Source organism: Mizuhopecten yessoensis, unplaced genomic scaffold, assembly GCF_002113885.1.
Source record: "Mizuhopecten yessoensis strain PY_sf001 unplaced genomic scaffold, ASM211388v2 scaffold3795, whole genome shotgun sequence".
In the NCBI taxonomy this organism is placed as follows: Eukaryota; Metazoa; Mollusca; class Bivalvia; order Pectinida; family Pectinidae; genus Mizuhopecten; species Mizuhopecten yessoensis.
The window spans coordinates 14,896-35,671 of record NW_018405223.1 but is presented as its reverse complement, the minus strand read 5'-3'; the positions used below and the strand labels follow the sequence as shown (position 1 = coordinate 35,671).

General features: G+C 37.1%; 1 protein-coding gene across 4 annotated transcripts in view; it reads right to left on the bottom strand.

Annotated features, from left to right (window-relative positions):
- Window positions 1–20,776, bottom strand: part of LOC110448020 — a 28,821-nt gene that overhangs the window by 5,723 nt on the left and 2,322 nt on the right. The window contains exons 2-7 of one of the 4 annotated variants that reach the window (XM_021494047.1): window positions 18,458–18,514; window positions 11,960–12,544; window positions 10,781–10,873; window positions 8,315–8,446; window positions 1,932–1,982; window positions 1,521–1,550 (exon numbers count right to left, since the gene is read on the bottom strand). In XM_021494047.1, the coding sequence (XP_021349722.1) occupies window positions 1,521–1,550; window positions 1,932–1,982; window positions 8,315–8,446; window positions 10,781–10,873; window positions 11,960–12,544; window positions 18,458–18,514 (948 nt within the window). The remainder of the gene's footprint in view (window positions 1–1,520; window positions 1,551–1,931; window positions 1,983–8,314; window positions 8,447–10,780; window positions 10,874–11,959; window positions 12,545–18,457; window positions 18,515–20,776) is intronic. The other 3 variants (XM_021494048.1, XM_021494049.1, XM_021494051.1) reach the window with 3 other exon arrangements.

Genomic DNA, 20,776 nt, shown 5'->3' with positions numbered 1-20,776 from the left:
GGCTGGGTAACTTGAGTGAGCTATTTGAGAAAATTTCAAATCAAAAGTGTTAATGAATTTATATGGTAACCAATCTTTTAGTAAAAAGACATGATCCTTACATAACATGATGTCAGAAATGCCAGTGTCAAATAACGTAAAATCACAGTGAATCACAACATCACAGTCAAATATTATCAATCGATGAAAATGCTGACAACATAATGTTTATGCTATGTTCCATGTTATCCAACTCTTTGCATGAACATCCTATCACAGATGTTATTATAATTATGCCTCTGCTAGGAATTGAACCTGTGACCTCTGGTTTACTGACCTTGTGTCCTACAAATAAGCTATTTAGAGAATTTCTTTTAACCCAATCAGTAGAGGGTCAGACTAGTAAGCCAGTCATCCGGTGTTTGTTTCCTAGTGAAAACATTACACTGAAATATATCCTCTGTTACAATCCATTGCCTCATGAATGAAGGAACTTATAAGCGTTACAGAACAAATGGCCCAGTGGCGTTGAATCGCTCACCTGGCTATTTGGGGAATCAAGTTGAAATCTGCTCAGTAGGTTGGGTCCAGAGCCCCAAGAATGTCCGCCCCTTTATTTGTATTACTTTTGACCACCATGGGCTATGGACGCTACCACAACAATTTGATTAAAACCTGACCAGTAGATTGTAGTTTTAACAAAATCCTAGAAGTTGGCCCCTTTTGATTCCATCCATCAATCCCCAAGATTGTTAGCTCCTTTTTATGCTTAGTTTTTGATCCCCATCGTCTAAGGCATGCCGCTAGTACAACTTAGTTGAAATCTGTTTTATATTTTAGGAGGATATGTCATTTTAAGCAAATGCAACCATTTGACCCCTTTTGACCCATCCCTCAGCCCCCAAATGTTATCAGCACCTTCATTTATAGATATTTTGATCCCTTGGCCTCAGGATGCTAAAATTTGGTTGAATTATGCTCTATAATTTGGAAGGAGTTGTCATTGAAATCAAAAGGTGATGGTTCGACAGAGAGGACGACAGATGAAGCACCACAACATAAGCTCACCCTGGTACTTTGTTCCAGCTGAGCGTATCAATTAAATATTTTATTCTGTTCCTATACATTATCAATGGTGTAGGATCTGATGACATGGCATCAACAATCATGATCTGGTGACCTTTTAATACAGAAGTCATTATTAATTATACATTAAATACACGTGTTTGAAATATTGAGACTATTTGGAGGACATTTCAATGATTGGCTGCAATAAAATTCACCAGAATGTTACCTGTTATGTACCGATTGCTAGATCCTACACTGTAGAGAATAGAAACTGAGAAAGAAAAAAAAAAATCAGATTGGGGATAAATCTGGCTATCAAGAGTTACTCTTTTGGTGAACTAAGATTCTCATTCAAACATAAGTATAACTTCTTTAATATATCTTTAGATGATGCATGCTGTTCTGGTCCAAGTTTTGAGGTAATCTGCTGCATTTCTTCTCTAACCATGTCCAATCCAGTAGATAAGACTCACCTATCATGGGTTCTAAGTCAGAATGGATTTCTGTAAAGAAATTTACATTAAATAGGTAAGGCATATCTTACTGAATTTTAAACAGACTATTTATTACAGACAATTTTCTTACTAATTATTAATCTCATGTTGTAATCTGAACTTGACAAATCTATATCCAAACCATGAATCATAATACATGTAGTGCACTAGTAGATATCATTACATGTATAGAGAACTAGTACAGGTACTTGTCTTCTGACTCACAAACACCTTATATCAATGTTATGTCAAAATAGCCATGTTGATGCTTTTACTTAAATGATTCATCAAATCACCTGATTATCTGTTTTCATTGACTGAAGCTTAATTGAAAGGCGAGATAATATCTATATTCCATTGATCAAGCAACCTTGCAGCTGTCAAACTTACTTTTGGCATGGCTTGCATTTGCTATTGTGACATTCTTAGCAGCCAGATCACCTGGAAAAATATGATAAACATGTATATTCACTATAGTCAAGTCAACTAAATTCAAATATCTTAAAGTTCAACAAAATATTTTCCATGATCATTCTGGAACATTTAATTGTTCAGAAGACTTGGCATCTATTCAAAAGAAGCATATTATATAGAAATATTTTAACATATTTGCCTTTTTTATCGTAACAGTGGGTCAAAATCATTCATGATCAATTCAATACACCTTATTTCCTTTCCCCTATGTATGCTACTGACCAAATATATCACGCTTGACCTTTCTGTTAGATCAAGTCATTTGAAATGTTTGACATATTTGACCCATGTGACCTTGAAGATACGGCAAGGTCATTCATTTGAACAAATTTCAAACCAACCTGTTAAAAGATTTGAACCTATTTTACCCCAGTAACTTTGACAAGTCTTAACAAAGTCATTCAGTTGAACAAACTCGGTAACTCTTAATCCGAAGTATCATTACCTTGTGGCTCTTGGTCAATGAGATTGTCATTTGACCCATGTGACCTAGAAAGTGGGTCAATGTCATTCCTTTAAACATTTGTCAACTATCATGTGACCTGTGACCTTGAATGAGGCTATTCATTGGAAAACAAAAGATAGCCCCTGATTCTGTTTTTGATCTGGCCAAACATTATCACCCAGAGTCTTTTGGAAATGCAGAAAAAGACATTTCAAGATGTTAACACCTTTGATCCCTGTGACTTTGCAACTAAGTCAAAATCATTTTTATTCCCCAACTTTTGGGATCCATCTAAGGAAGCTACATGTAAAATATCAAGACTCTATGTCTTTCAGTTCTTCAAAAGAAGTCATTTACAGGTTTTGACATATTTATTACTTGTAATGGTCGGATTATTTTCTTTGCAAACTTTGCTGGGCTCCATCACAGGTGGCTGCAAGCCAAATATTACGATTCTATGCATTTTGGTTCTTAAGAGGGAATCGTTTGAAGTGCTTAACATATTTGACTCCTGTGACCTTGAAAATAGATCAAGGTTATTTAAATTTTCAAACTTTGTCGGCCTCCATCCTAGGCGGCTGCAAGCCAAATATTATGATTCTATGCATTTTGGTTCTTAAGAGAAAATCGTTTGAAGTGCTTAACATATTTGACTCCTGTGACCTTGAAAGTAGGTCAAGGTTATTTTAATTTTCAAACTTTGTCGGCCTCCATCCTAGGAAGCTACCTACCACATAGTATGCTTCTATGCAATTTTATTATTAAGAAGAAGTTCTCTGCAATGTTTGATATATCTGACCCCTGTGACCTTCAAAATAGGTCAAAGTCATTTTCACTCACAACCAATGTCAGGCTCCATCCCAAGAATTTACCAGTATAATATTAAGATTTTATTCCTTTCAGTTCTTCAGAAGAAGTTGTTTAAGGTTTTGACATATTTGACCCCTGTGACCTCTCCATTCTTCTTCAGAAGTTGTTTAACGGAAAAGTTGGCAGATGCTGGACAGCTGAACGATAGATGCCATGCCATGACATAAGCTTGCTAGCCCTTTGGGCAGTTTAACTAACAAGAGGCCCATGGGCCTTAACGGTCAGCTGATATATTTATACAGAGAGTTGATTTTTGTTTTTAACATGAACAGAAATATTATTCAAAGTGACAAAAAACAATAAAACCACCTTATTCAATATCTAGAATGCAGATTTAAGACTGAAAAGTATTTGAAACTAGCACCTCTGATTCTAAACAAGGAAAATGAAGAAATTTTGTTTTAGCACACAGACTCCATTGGGCCTTACCCTACAGCCCTTGGGGGTAGGGATGGCTCAAAATTTACAAAGTATCAAACTGTCAACTTAGGGTTATAATTCCAATCAAGTTATCAACATGTAATATTCAAAGTATCATTTGCCATTATAAACCATAACAAATTTTGCCCCCCCCCCCCCCTTCCCCAGGGGGAAACGCGAGACCCCAGGGTCATGAAATTCACAATTTTGGTAAAGCACCTTAAGACCCTTCCATCTATGAAGAGTATTTGATTCTACCATATCTGGGTCTTGAGAAGAAGATTTTTGAAATTTCAGTCAATTCAACCCTTTTTGGTCCCATTCATCAGCCCCGGGGGGTCAGTCAGGGCTGAGATGTGCATACCATCAACCTGCTATCTAATACTGCTAATTCTAACCCAAATTGAATTACTTCCAATCGCAATTAAACAAATGGTGGTCCAAAATGTGATTTCTCTATGTAAACTATAGTAGAGTTTACCCCCTCCCCAGGGAGAAACGTGAGACCCAATGGTCATGAAATTCACAAATTCTATCTATGAAGAGTATTTGATTCTCCCATATCTGGATCTTGAGAAGAAGATTTATTGAAATTTTAGTCAATTTTACCCTTTTTGGCCCCCCCCATCAGCCCCGGGGGTCAGTCAGGGCTGAGACGTGCATACCATCAAACTGCTATCCAATACTGATAATTCTAACCCAAATTGAATTACTTTCAATGGCAATTTAACAAATGTTAGTCCAAAATGTGATTTCTCTATGTAAACTATAGTAAAGTTTACCCCCTCCCCAGGGGGAAACGTGAGACCCAAGGGTCATGAAATTCACAAATTTTGGTAAAGCACCTTAAGACCCTTCCATCTATGAAAAGTATTTGATTCTACCATATCTGGATCTTGAGAAGAAGATTTATTGAAATTTTAGTCAATTTTCCCCTTTTTGGCCCCGCCCCTCAGGCCCCTGGGGGCTGGGGACCATATAATTCAAAATTTTAGTTGACCTTTGGCCATGGAAGGTTTAAGGGTTTTGGAGAAGAAGTCGAAAATGTAAATTGTTTTCGGACGCACGACGGACGACGGACGCCGCCGGATAAAAGGCGATCGCAATAGGTCACTTGGGATTTTGTCTCAGGTGACCTAAAAAATTGACACCGGACGGGCCAGGTGAGATTTTAACAGTGACTTTGTTTTGACCCTCTGAAGTTGAACTATTAATTTGTATGAGTTAAAAGTTTTATGACAATAGGATAGGAAAAGAAATATATAGAGCAATGACACCATAACTCAGGTGTTCGGATGGCGCAATATATAGCATGTCTGTGTGTCACCTTGATGACTGGGGTTCAACACCCTGATCGGACATGGAAAGGTAAGGGGACACCTTGGGTGGTCGGGTGGTGCAGTGGATAGCGCACTTGCCTTTCACCAAGGCGGCCGGGGTTCGTTTCGCCGATCGGACGTGAAAAGGTTGAAATAACTTGTTTCATAATTGTTGTAAAATAAATAGTTTATAATTAAAGGGGACACCTGCCCAACAATGGTTTTTTTTTCATGTTTCCTCCCACACTAAGGCTCCCTGTGTGCTAATATATGGGCCCACCAAATAATAATATAAGTTGATACAACTTGTTTCATAATTGTTACATTAAATAAAGTTTTTATCACCAAAATTCTATTTATAATAAGGTTGGCCTTAAGGTTTGACAGCAGAAAAACCTCAGACGAGGAGTCAGATAACAAACGCATTCTGTAAAGCGATAACATGAAATTCTGTTTATAGTAAGTAACACATGACATTTTTGTTTTTACTATACATGGCTGAAACACACACCCCTATATGAGAGGATATTTCATGATATTTAGACAAAAACACTTGAACTGCTGCTTATGGGCCAACTTAAATCCCCCGTCTTCCGGCTGCGTGCCGCACCTGTAGGCGCTAAATTAACAACTGAAAAAAATATAGAAAGATCAAGGCTCATGGAAAAGTCTTACCTCAGATGTCTTACGAACAGACCGATGGAAAAGAACAAGAGGCCCAATGGGCCTGCATCGCTCACCTGGTATTAATCTCACAATTGTTACCTTAAAAGTGGACTAAAAAAAGCTACTGGCAAAATATCAGTGTCTTGACCTCAAGTCATTCAGAAGAACCTGTTAAACGATTAAAACACATTTGACCCCTGTAACCTTGAAAGTCAAACATGGACATTAATTTGAACAAACTTCATAGCCCTTCCTCCCAGAATGCAACTTGCCAAATATCACCACCTTATACCTTTTGTTTATTGAGAAGATGACTTTTAAAGATTTATGCACTAAGGACCAGATGTGACCATGAAAGTATGTCAAGGTCATTCAGAAGAAGTTGTTTAAAGATTTTAGCATGTTTGACCCCTATGACCTTGAATAAGGGCAAAGGTCATTCATTTGAACAAACTTGGTAGCCCTTAATGCCAACATCCTGCTGGCCAAATATCATCATCCTGGACCTTTTGGTTATACAGAAGAAGACGTTTAAAGGTTTTTAAGACAGTTGACTCCTTTGAACTTGAATCTCAGTGAAGGTCATTTGATTGAATAAACTTGGTAGCCTTTCCTGCCAACATCCTTCTGGGCAAATATCATCACCCTGGACCTTTTGGTAATACAGGAGAAGTTGTTTAAAGGTTTTCAAGACAATTGACCCCTGTGACCTTGAATATAGATGAAGGTCATTCGTTTGCACAAACTTGGTAGTCCTTCATTCTCACATGCTTCTGGCCAAAAATCATCACCCTGAATCTTTTGGTTATTCAGAAGAAGTTGTTTAAATTGTTCAACATATTTGACCTCTGTGACCTTGAATATTGGCAAAGGTCATTCATTTGAACAAACTTGGTACCCCTTCATCCCAGCACGCTACTGGCCAAATATCATCAGCCTAGGCCTTTTGGTTATTCAGAAGAAGTTGTTTTAAGACAAAAATGTTGAAGCCGGACAGACGCCGGACAGACGCACCATGCCATAAGCCCACTTGGCCCTTCGGGTCATGTGAGCTAAAAACAACACTATTTACGACTGGCAAAATATGTGTATGATATCTGCAGCAGTTATTGATTTGAAAATAAATTAATCTTTAAACATACTTGTTAGTAGCTACAAACAAGAGGCCCAATGGGCCTGCATCGCTCACCTGTTATTAATCTAACACTTGTAATCTTAAGATTTCATAAGAACCTATTAAAAAGATTTAAACATATGACGCCTCTGACCTTGATTGTCGAACAAGGACATTAGGTTGAAAGTGGATCAAGGTCATTCATTTGAACTAACATAGTAGTCCTTCATCCCAGCATGCTACAGGCCCAATTTCAGTACCCTGGCCCTTTTGCTTATTGAGAAGAAGTCGCTTGAAGATTTTACAACATTTGACCCCTGTGACCTTGAAAGTTGGTCAAGGTCATTCATTTGATTAAACTTTATAGCCCTTCATCCCAGCAAGCTACAGGCCCAATATCAGTACCCTGGGCAATTTGGTTATTGAGAAGAAGTTGTTTGAAGATTTTAAAGACATCTGACACCAGTGACCTTGAAAGTGGGCCAAGGTCATTCATTTGAACAAACTTGGTAGCCCTTGATCCCAGCATGCTACTGGCCCAATTTCAGTACCCTGGCCCTTTTGCTTATTGAGAAGAAGTCGCTTGAAGATTTTACAACATTTGACCCCTGTGACCTTGAAAGTTGGTCAAGGTCATTCATTTGATTAAACTTGATAGTCCTTCATCCCAGCATGCTACAGGCCAAATATCAGTACCCTGGGCATTTTGGTTATTGAGAAGAAGTTGTTTGAAGATTTTAACATATTTCAACCCTGTGACCTTGAAAGTGGGCCAAGGTCATTTATTTGAACAAACTTGATAGCCCTTCATCCCAGCAAGCTACAGGCCCAATATCAGTACCCTGGGCAATTTGGTTATTGAGAAGAAGTTGTTTGAAGATTTTAAAGACATCTGACACCAGTGACCTTGAATGTCGAACAAGGTCATTCATTTGAACAAACTTGGTAGCCCTCGATCCCAGCATGCTACTGGCCCAATATCAGTACCCTGGGCCTTTTGGTTATTGAGAAGAAGTTGTTTGAAGATTTCAACATATTTGACCCCTGTGACCTTGAAAGTGGGTCAAGGTCATTTATTTGAACAAACTTGGTAGCCCTTGATCCCAGCATGCTACTAGCCAAATATCGTCTTCCTAGGACTTTTGGTTATTGAAAAGAAGTTGTTTAAAGCGAAAGTTGACGCCGGACGGACGCCAGACGCCAGACGCCGGACGGACGGACGGACGGACGGACGACGGACTCCGCACCATAACATAAGCTCACTTGCCCTTCGGGCAGGTGAGCTAAAAAAACAATTAAACCTAAAGCAGACTGCATGTGGCTTTCATAAACAAGTCAGTAAATACAGCTGTATTAAACTGATGTTTCTTGAAATATTTATTAATTAAACACAAATACAGGGGTCCATAAGACAAGTGGAACTATCGGTGGAAATATCAGTGGAATCCAGAAGATATAACCTTACCACTGGTCTGAGTTCCTGATGTCTTTTGTGACTTTTTTGGTGGCACCCTCTGGTCCACATACTGTCCGTCCCTAGTCTGTTTGAGTTCAGACATCAAGCCTGTCATCAAGGCTTTAGCTTCATCATCTAAAACTTTCAAAGGAAACTGCTATTATTTTTCATACCGATGACATCCTAGATCAACCTATCGACATAAATACCAGATTTTTATTGTGACTCACGTGTTTTGGAATTTGGAAGGAAAAGCATCTGTTAGCTATGGTGGCATTGACTTTCGACTTGTGAGTTACCTATGTGGACATAATCTATGAATATGTGTTTCAATTATTTCGACATATTTTTTGCTCATGTTTATGCTCAGATGTGACAACGAGTTGCCATTTATGTATGCAAAGCAAATGAGCAGTTAACAATTCACTCTATAAGAAATTATCACGTGACTTATATTGCTGATATACGAAACCTTAATTAAGGCTAAATCGTTGTAATATACCTTATTATAAGCTTATAGTACACCATGTGATCATTTAAAGGAAAATGATTGGTTAACTACTCGTTTTGTTTTGCATAAATAAGTGACAATTCAATGTCACATCTGAGCATTACCACGATAAAAAGTCGAGTTACCTACTTACCGTACGTGATAATTATCTCGGCAAAATCATCTCAGAAAATGCAAAAATCATAATTCAAATGTTAATTCCGACATATTCATAAACTACGTCGACATCTTTTAAAAATTATGTCAACATAAGTAACTCGCAAGTCAAAAGTCGATGGCAGAAATATGCCATCACAGTAAATCAATAACTTTCAGTACTATTATTTCTAGAAACAATTACAACAAATTACTGATTTTAAAGGGGCATCACGGTGAAGAAACTTTATTTTTTGTCTTTATTTCAAATACTACATAAACATATCAAGTGAGACTCCTTATGGAAAATAACGATCGGATTTGGCTGAAATAGATTCATAAAAATGATTAAATCTAAGAAAATCATCGGTATTTCTACCTGTCTGACCAACGTTTTGTTCAGGGATTTCCCTCTACTAGCGCATGCGCATAGCACACCATTTCTTTGTAAACAAAATGACTGGCCGTGTGAAGTAAGCGAAAGTGTTGTACCGTGTCAGCTACGAAACGAAAAGTTGCAAAATGGTCGAAAGATAGCGCAAGGAGTACGTTACGGAATCATTATCGTAGGTGGGCAGTATTTGAAGGAGAAAATAACTGCCCTAGCAGTTAGTACGGTGCATGTATTCTTCCGAATAGCCGGTTAAGCTGAAATGGAATCGACAGAAATGCTAGCGCTGTTTCTGTTATGAATACATATCTAAAACTATTAAGCTCGCTAGTATCTTTGTCTGAGTTTGAACACAGATGAACTTAGTTTAATGTGTTAATGGGCATTTATCAGAGAGAGTTTACTTTGTGTTTCTATGATGGGATAAGTGACTGGTTAGTTTGATTTTGCCATGAGGCCCTCAAAGGGATAACTGTTGTGAAGGCCCACGGGGTATTTTCGGGGTCATCAAGACACGTGCGCTATTAGATTTACATAATTTATAATATTACCGGGTTTAGTAAAATGGTATGATTTGATTATATTGCTGAATTAAACGATTTTTTGGTTTTACATGCAAGATTTAAATTAGTACTAATATGAATACCTGGCCTCCTCTGCCCCGGCAATATATAAAAAAAACCCAGAAAGGTTTGTCCCATGGTTGAGGGAAGGTGTTTAGGCCCGTACCATCTGTACCGGTAACATTCTGGTATTAAATTCAATATATATTTATAATATCTACTTTATGTTTATGCCTATTATCATTGTTGACATTTAATTGTAAATGTATGACGGGAAAATGCTGTGATAAATTGTAAAAACTTGTGCCCCATCCCTTGTTCAATTTTATTGGTAACAAATATGTTTAAAGCTAAATCGATTTAAATTCTGAATATTTGCAAGTGTGCAATTAACTTCTAATGATGAATAATTACTGTTCAATAAGTTTGAATACGGACTCAGAAATCATATTACTTGGTTTCATAGCGCGGTAAGTTGCAGTTGCCTACCGTCCCTCTCTGGGGGCCCCTCTTGAAACCGTTTCATCTCGCTCAGACCACTTGTGTTTACTGCCGAGTCAGGTGACGTTATCGGCGCTATTTTTAGCAGGGCTTTCCCGAACAATTCACGTGGTCAAACTGGACATTTGGAACGGACTATGAATATGGGAATAGCGAGGTAACATAAGTGGAAGTGCATACAATCAGGGACGTATACTGTCCCTGATACAATATATACATTCATTAAAAAAAATATGGCTCTTCACGTGATGTCCCTTTAAGGATCATCCTCTAAAATGCAGTCAGACAAAAAAAACTTACAGTATAATAATAGATATTACATACATACACCTAGATACATATATATCCACACTGAGTTACAGTCTGTTACTCACCCGTTCTGTTGATAGTGATAGTGGCGTTATCTCCAATCACACTGGCTTCTCCGCTAAATGATAAGTTCACTTTGCCTATTTTCTGCTTTTGTACTAAAGGACAACAAAAACAATGATTAATTAGAGTGAAATTAAAACTCATGACAGTTTGGTATTGAATGGAAAACAAAGGACTTGTGGTTATTTCTAAACATTTTCTTCAGGTTGGTAAGTATGGATTATGAAAAGTTCTTTTTTTACACAACCAATAAGATTTTCAATGTGACATTTCAATGACTAGTATGATATGTACACTGGCACCTTCATAATACAAATGACCAGTGAAGTTTATACACACAAAGGTGTAAAATGTGTACGAGTTGTCCACAAAATCGATTTTAATTCGACTACGCTGTAAGCGTATGCAAAAGAGTCGTTATATATGTACTGAAATGACTCCATTCAGGCTTTAATTGTTTAATACTTGGTCATAGATGTTCGAGAGTCTTTGAGCCCACTCATCTCAATTTAGAACTGGCCCACTTCGTCGTATCCAGATGGCTTCCATTATCTGCCGCTTAAACAGATTGCTCTCTCTGACCAAAACTTAGGAGTTATAGGTATACATATATAACAACTATTGTACATATGCTTACAGTATGTACAATCCCATTGTACTAGTGTGTGCCACCTTGTGGCGGTATATTTCTCTTTCTCCTGTGATAAAATTCCCTGGGTTTGGCTGACTGCCACCGTTGTCACTTCTGTATTTGCTCCTTGCAGGTAAGCTGACCCCATTTTACCTACAGCCTCTCCAGAAACTGTACTACAGTGTGTGCCACCTTGTTGGGGTACATTTCTTTCTCTCCTGTGGTAAAATTGGAATGCTTGACAATCCTTGTTTCAAGCATTAGTTGTTTGCTTGGGGAGACACCCAAATCTGGGTTGTAAATAGTGATGCTTTCAGGGGTTATGACTTAAAAAAAAGGAGAGAGGAATGTAATATTACTGGAATGGTTTGATAGTCAGTGATGAGGTGTCTCAACTGGTAGAGCGCCCGTCTAGAGTTCGGAGGTCCTGGTTCAAATCCCGGTCTGGCCCTGTCTTTCTCTTTCTCCCATTACACAATGAACATACAACCAAGGTGTGACGTAAATTTATAAGTAATATAGATATTAGTGAACTCTTTCATACACATACCTTGCACCATTGTTGTACCTTCCTGGGGGTTAGCAGGCACCATTATCCCTGTAGCCCCTCCCTGGGTTTGGCTGACTGCCACCGTTGTCACTTCTGTATTTGATCCTTGCAGGTAAGCTGACGCCATTTTACCTACAGCCTCTCCAGAAAAATGTTTTATTTCAGGACCACTAGCACCAGCTGTGATGGTTTGAGTATTTGGAATCCTGTCTCCTGTCTGGCATCCCCTGCTGTCAGTGTTTTTCTCTGGCAGTGCTATCTTAGGTGATGTGGTTTTCTCACCATACTCCATCGCCTCTAGTTGGCCTCTTTCTAGGTTGATTTGCTCCTGACTAGGGATTGATGACTGGACCTGCACGATACTATCACTTGAGTGAGTTACAGTGCTCATGTGAGGATTACCAGAATGTACTTCAGATCTCATGTGAGGCTTACCAGAATGCACTTCAGATCTCATGTGAGGATTACCAGAATGCACTTCAGATCTCATGTGAGGTGATTCAACATTGTGATGAACATCATATGAGGATGCTACTTCTCTGCTTAAATGTCCACTGACTGGTTCCCCTGTGTAGCTGTTGGTTTCTGTTATAAGAGAATGATACAAACTTGAGTCAATGTAACGGTTCCTTTAACTTAACAATGAAAAATAATCCATTTCCTCACTGCATAGTAACTAGGTAAATTAGTTTATACCAACATATATTTGAAGATGTTAATTGTAGATTTTAACACATTTGACCCAAGTGACCTTAAATGTGAACAGCAGGCAGTTCCATGTGCAAAGTTGATGGTCCCTTACCCTACAAGCTACAGGCCATATAACGTATCTTTCAAATGTCACTAGANACACAGACAGGCATACAAAGGATATGTGAAAATCTTACTACTATTATTATAATATAGTGGAAATGGACAGAACACTTAGCCAGTGTATAAGGTCAAGTGTCCTAGTGAAAACCTTACTACTATAATATAGTGTATAATAATGCGTAAGAATGCTTCAAACAAGAGGCCCAGAGGGCCTGTATCGCTCACCTTTTTCTTTTGTTACATGAAACTGACATATAGGTAACTTCAGACCAAATTTGGTAACTAGAACACAAGATATTTTAACATCTCTTAAACTCTTAAGATATTATTGTTTGAAATTTGAAATTGTAATTTTAAAGCATTTAACCCACGTCAACCTTTGACTCCGGCTAGCACTCAAAGTTAACCTTTGATCTCATTACTGTAATGAAGAAAAAGATTTGCACAGCTGGTCTACATTACATACCCAAGTATCAAGACTCTAGTCCAAATGCTTCTTAATATATTGTTGTTTGAAGTTTTTAACATATTTGATCCATGTGACCTTGAAAGAAGGTCAAGGTCATTTTAATGAGGAAACTTTATAGCACTCCATCCAAGGTACCTATTGGCCAAATATAATGACCCTAGGCCTTAAGGAACTTGAGAAGAAGATTGTTAAAGCGTTTAACCCATGTTGACATTTGACCCCCGACTGGCACTTAAAGTTGACCTTTGACCTCATTACTGTGGATAAGAAAACTATTTGCACTGCTGGTCTACATAACATAATATAACCAAGTATCAAGACTCTAGTCCAAATGGTTCTTAGGATATTGTTGTTTCAATGTTTGAACATATTTGACTCCTGTGACCTTGAAAGTAGGTCAAGGTCATTGAGGAAACTTTATAGCACTTCATCCCAGGTACCTACTGGCCAAATATCATGACACTAGGTCCTCCAGTTCTTCAGAAGAGGTTGTTTAAGAGAAAAAGTTGAAGGACGGACGCTCGACGACGAACGCCGGACACCGGACGACGCAGTACGGCATAAGCTCACATGGCCCTTCGGGCCAGATGAGCTAAAAGCATTGCTACTGTGACCTTTGAGTCGATGACCTCAGATTTGTCTCAATGTAGCCTGCATAATTGGCTACAATACTCTGATGTATATGTGTATACAAAATAGCTACCATTTCTGAGATAATTAGCCATTTCAGTATCGTAATTCAATTGTGAACTTTGACCCCAAGACCTCAGAAAGTTGTTAATAAAGTAGCTTTCATTAATCTCTACAATATTCCAATGTATATGTGTATACAAAATACCTACTGTTTCCGAGATAATTAGCCATTTCAGTAACCTAATGTATTCTCTACAGAAGTCAAGGACCATAACTCTGGTAAATACTGAAGGAAAATAATGGCTTTCAGGAGACACATTTGAAGCAAACCATGTGTGCAAAGTTGCATCAAATATGCATAAATAAACCTAGGAGAAGTTGGAGGTACAATATTTTGTTTACAGACAGACAGACCTACAGATGGACAGACAGACAGAGTGATACCAGTATACCCACCGCCAACTTCGTTCACAAGATATTAGAAACGAGACAATGTGTGTCACAAGATATTAGAAATGAGACAATGTGTGTCACAAGATATCAGAACTGAGACAATATATGTCACAAGATGTCAGAAATGAAACAATATATGTCACAAGACGTCAGAAATGAGACAATATATGTCACAAGATATCAGAAATGAGACAATATATGTCCCAAGATATCAGAAATGAGACAATATATGTCACAAGACGTCAGAAATGAGACAATATATGTCACAAGATATCAGAAATGAGACAATGTGTGTCACAAGATGTCAGAAATGAGACAAGATATGTCACAAGATGTCAGAAATGAGACAATATATGTCACAAGATATCAGAAATGGGACAATATATGTCACAAGAGGTCAGAAATGAGACAATATATGTCACAAGATATTAGAAATAAAACAATATATGTCACAAGATGTCAGAAATGAAACAATATATGTCACAAGATGTCAGAAATGAGACAATATATGTCACAAGATGTCAGAAATGAGACAATATATGTCACAAAATATCAGAAATGAGACAATATATGTCACAAGAGGTCAGAAATGAGACAATATATGTCACAAGATGTCAGAAATGAGACAATATATGTCACAAATTATCAGAAATGAGACAATATAGGTCACAAAATATCAGAAATGAGACAATATATGTCACAAGAGGTCAGATATGGGCAAATATATGTCACAAGATGTCAGAAATGAGACAATACATGTCGAAAGAAATCAGAAATGAAACAATATATGTCACAAGATATCAGAAATGAGACAATATACATTTTGTATGTCACAAGATATCAGAAATGAAACAATATATGTCACAAGATGTCAGAAATGAGACAATATATGTCGAAAGAAATCAGAAATGAAACAATATATGTCACAAGATATCAGAAATGGGACAATATATGTCACAAGAGGTCAGAAATGAGACAATATATGTCACAAGATGTCAGAAATGAAACAACATATGTCACAAGATATCAGAAATGAAACAATATATGTCACAAGATGTCAGAAATGAAACAATATATGTCACAAGATATCAGAAATGAGACAATATATGTCACAAGATATCAGAAATGAAACAATATATGTCACAAGAGGTCAGAAATGAGACACTATATGTCACAAGATATCAGAAATGAGACAATATCAGAAATGAGACAATATATGTCACAAGATGTCAGAAATGAGACAATATATGTCACAAGATGTCAGAAATGAGACAATATATGTCACAAGAGGTCAGAAATGAGACAATATATGTCACAAGATGTCAGAAATGAGAAATGTTTGTCAGAAGATAAATTTCAATCAGCTACAGTAAAACCCACTTACTTACAAGTGGCGAAGTATATAATGGGATTTCCAGTCACCTTTGGTGTGATTGTCTGAGACTAGTCATATCTTTTGATAGACTACAGTTCTAGAAACTGCTAGCCTCGTTAACTAGTCACAATGTGATATTATTTCATCAGTTGAATAATATTGCGTTTGTGAAATAATCACATGGACCGCCAACATTGTCCACAATGTGATATTACTTCATCAGTATAATAATATTGCGTTGGTGAAATAATCACATGGACTGCCAACATTGTCCACAATGTGATATTACTTCATCAGTATAATAATATTGGGTTGGTGAAATTATCACACTGACCGCAAAAATTGTCCAATTGACTAGTGGTTTTCAAAATCAATTTCTAGCCCTGTATTAACTTAACACTTGTAATCTTTAAAGTGGACAAAGGTCAAATATATGTATATGGTACTAATAAGGCTAAGGCTCAATATCATTAAATATAACCATGATCATTCAAAAAGAACCTGTTAAAATATTGAATGTCTAACAAGGTTCCATTCACTAAACCAAACTTTGTAGCCTTTCATACCAGCATGCTACTGTCCAAATATCATCACCCTGAGTCTTTTGTTTAATCAGATGAGGTCTTTTAAAGGTTTATTCATATTTGACCTTTTGACCCCCAGCAATCTTGATAGTGTGTCAAGGTCATTCAGTTGTAAAACTTGTTACCCCTTCTTCCAAGTATGTTACTGGTCACCTTGTAACTGTTAGTAATAAAGAAGTTGTTTAAAACACATTTGACCCCTTTGACCTTTTAAGTCTATCTAGGTCATTTGTTAACCCTTCATGAAGTTCTTCCCAGCACACTACTGGCTGTCACATATCAACATTTGAGGTTACTATATATTCCATGCGGTAAGTATGAGGGAAAGGTAGGTTATTTTTATTTTGCGGGTAAAGAAAAGTGGGCTGACTTCATATTTACCTGGGCACGCGCAGAGTTGTTTTGACAGGTGTGAAAGACAGGTGTAATGGCGTGACCCATTGTTTTCATTTCTGCTTCTGTTATTGTGAAGTATTCGGGAGTTAGCGTGAAATACAGCTCACGGTAAGTTATATTTTAATCATCTATAGATCTGTGTGTATCTTGCGAGTTAGATTGTTGATTCTGTGTATATTTGACCGTGTAATAAACGTTATTTCTTAAATTTAGTAAACAGGCGAAATTGTACGGAGCGCAGTGAGAGCGAATGGGTTTGTGTGATAGTTGTTTAGATATTGAATTAGGATCATTGGTGCTTATTTATATATAATAACAAAGTAACAATAACATTATACAAATGTAATTATATATCAATTTTATTGTGGTCATTAATATATACGATTGAGTATAGATGAGTGAGCGACGTGGTGTGTTTACGCATGTTGCAGAATGTTGTATAAGGAATATGTTTAAAGCGTATATTATAGATATGTAGTATGATAGTGTAGATTTACCTACCACCGCTTCGCGATCGTTTATATTTTTTATAAAAATATAGAATAATTTCAAACATTATTTGACAGACATTTGTATTATCATGATATTACTGTGATTACAATTTGATTATATAATTGCGACCTGACCACCGATTTATTTACAACTTAATTGATATATTACCTATACATATGCCAAAACAAAAATATCTGACCAGGTGGTCGATCGAACTATTAATCGGTAATTGCAGTTTCAATCCACCCTCCGCATTCTGATCAGTACACCTGAACTTTCGTCATTACTCGAGAAACATCTACTGCTTTGCCGCCTACATACTTGTCTCTGCTTTGCAATTGAACTTATTAATTGATTATCAATATATGTAAGTAAATATAATAAAGATATATTTTCCATTATTCATCTCCAGATTTGCAAGTATATTATTCTATTATGGCCCTTTCCCAAAGGAACTGTTCTCTTATAGTGTTGTCTGGGGAGGTATAAGTGCCCGAGCCGTTAGGCAAGGGCACTATACCTCTCCAGACAACACTAAAAGAGAACTGTTCCCGAAGGAAAGGGTCATAATATATTTAGTACATCACATGACTGTCATTTGACAATAAAAAGTAACATATTTAATAATTAACAACAAATGGCAATATACGATAATTTTTTGAGTAGATCTCTTCTTGTTTGTTGCATATTCAATTCACTGGATTAAGATCACCGCTAAGTCACATACAATGTACGGTCCCCCTTTCCAGTAGGAAGGCTTTAAGGATTGCGACGTCAAACGGTGTCGCCTACTTCGTCTTTATGCATTGCTGAGCCTCTGTAAAGCAATCGGCATTCCTGGTCCCGAAATTCGAAGCCATTTTGGCAGACGACAACAATGAAGTGAAAGTAGAATATGTACAGCGCCCTCTGGAGAAGGGGCGCAACTCTTAGTGTCACGCTACTTTTCCCGCAGTCTCAGCGGTCCAATAAAAAGGTATACTAGTGCCCGTCTCCAAGTATAGTTCCCGTTGTCAAGGGCGGATGCTAACTATACCAAATAGAACAAGGGTAGTTATCCAATAGCTATCCTAGAAATTATCATGTGATGTACTAAATCTCAATAATGCCGTCGTTGTTCCGTATACTTGGATAGTTCGAACTACTTTTTACTCGGCTTAATTTCGTGTAATTCGAATAGGATTGGCAATATTTATTTCATTTTGTTCGATCTTACCAAATGTTTACCGTAACAATTAAATCTCGCCTTGATTTTACATCCAAAAAACTACGATCCCACATACCTGTAGACTGTTGCTGACTTTGATCTTCTGTCTTTGGTTGCCTGCCTGGTGATGGACCTGTAAGTAAAACAATTGTTTCATATAAAACAAGATCTATTTCCTGTAAAAGTCCAAGATCAGTAGAAAACTAGACTAAACTGCCAGTTTTTGAAGCATTATTTATTTGGAAATGCAGAATATATCTTTGTATGGTTCATTTTCCTTTTTGGATGTATACCTATATAGATATTTTCCGTTGTGTCGCAGCATATATTTCTATGGAACGGAATGAAAGAAATAAAACTGAATTAGTTCCTTACTGTATGTTACATGCTGGTAATTCATTTAAAAACTGACAGCATCGTAAAATGTGTATAAAAAATACACATGTACGTAGCACTATCTTGTGTTTCGGAGAATAGCGGGAAATATTTGTCCTGTATACACGGAGTATACGAGGGCAGTTGTCTGTCTCGTGCAGAGGTTTTGACCGATCAGATTGAGGCACATGCTAAGGATAGTTTACGGGTACGTGCACGTGTAAGTTCATTCTAGCTTCGCTCCTCGCACGGCGTAGTACATTTTGAAATAAGATTATAGCAGAACGGAATGAAAGAAATAAAACTGAATTAGTTCCTTACTGTATGTTACATGCTGGTAATTCATTTAAAAACTGACAGCATTGTAAAATGTGTATAAAAAATACACATGTACGTAGCACTATCTTGTGTTTCGGAGAATAGCGGGAAATATTTGTCCTGTATACACCGAGTATACGAGGGCAGTTGTCTGTCTCGTGCAGAGGTTTTGACCAATCAGATTGAGGCACATGCTACGGGTAGTTTACGGGTACGTGCACGTGTAAGTTCATTCTAGCTTCGCACCTCACACGGCGTAGTACATTTTGAAATAAGATTATAGCAGAATGTTATGTTTATGTAACAGATGTATGTGTGGGCATCGTCATATTTAAGAAATCCCAGCATCAATTTTGTAAAAAAAAACTTAAGCATTGTCGGGCTGGTACACCTCCATATCCTGTCGTGCCTAATAAGGTTTTCAGGTTGGGTGGCGCGCTTGGTTTTACGTTAGGAGATGTAGGGCGATGAACCATGTGAGGGTATATGTGGGAGGATTGTTTGTGTGTACGGTAAATGAAGTCAGAGTAGTTATTTTGTTAATGTGTATTTATTATATTCATATATTATATTTATGAATAAATGCCGACTCCGTCCGTGCTATCGGTCGAGTAGCTATTTTCTGTTTAGGTGTTGTGTTGTGTTTGCCTAGGTACGTATAAGGAGTATATAGAGGACTAGTGGAGTATCACTACTGACACCTGTTAAGGATTTGCTCTTCTGAGGTTTAAATCATGTTCTGGTACAACAGGATTCTATTAATTTAGCAAAATATGATCACTTATAAAAGCAACCATGCATCTGAAAAACGTATCAAAATAACTTGAAACCTATTGTTAGCAAGAATTTCAAAAGAAAAAAATAAAATGACAAAGAGCTATGGCGGGTTGCTATGCCTATTTCCCCAAACGCTATGATCCGCTATAGTGCGCGCTTCCAACCGTGCACTGTTTGTGACGCGTCCTCAGGTATTTCTATAAAGGTAGTTCTATCGGAATCCCGTGTCTAAGAATAGATTATTATAAACAGACGAATTCAAGGCCATGGCTACTAATACATGCGTTTCACGATAAAGACTCAACAAAATGCGTTTTTCGCGTTGTGCTGTATAAAACACAAGATCGTACAATCATTACCAACAATTTGAAAGGATTTAATTTCATTACTACTGCCTACGTCATGCCATTACATGTTTTCTTAAAAACACACATCTTGATTTTGTTCTTCCTTTACCTTGGAATGATAGAAATACATATAGTTTTCGAATAGCATGTCTTACACGTGTATTGCGCTCCTAACTTTGTGCTGCAGTCTTCCTGCATTTAAAACAAATGAGACTGGCCTCGACGATGAATTTTCCAGCATGTTCGGTAATATCTTTGCGATGATAACACTTCATTTTTTTGCTTTGCATTTTTTTTATTTTAACTCTGACGCAACAATCCCATATATTTTGTATTTCGGCATCGTTTGTTTGCGTTAAGATAATAAATAAAAATACTAGTGCCAATTGGAGGGTAAAACAATTCATAAATATTTAAAACGATGTCTCAACTAAAAAGCGTAGCTGTAATGTACATTCAATATAGAAGATAAATCAATTGGTATGTTATTACACTATCAATAAAATGTTCTATTGATTTGAAAAATATTTATCACTTAATAAGGAAAATGATCACATGCCTAAATATTTAAAAAAAAA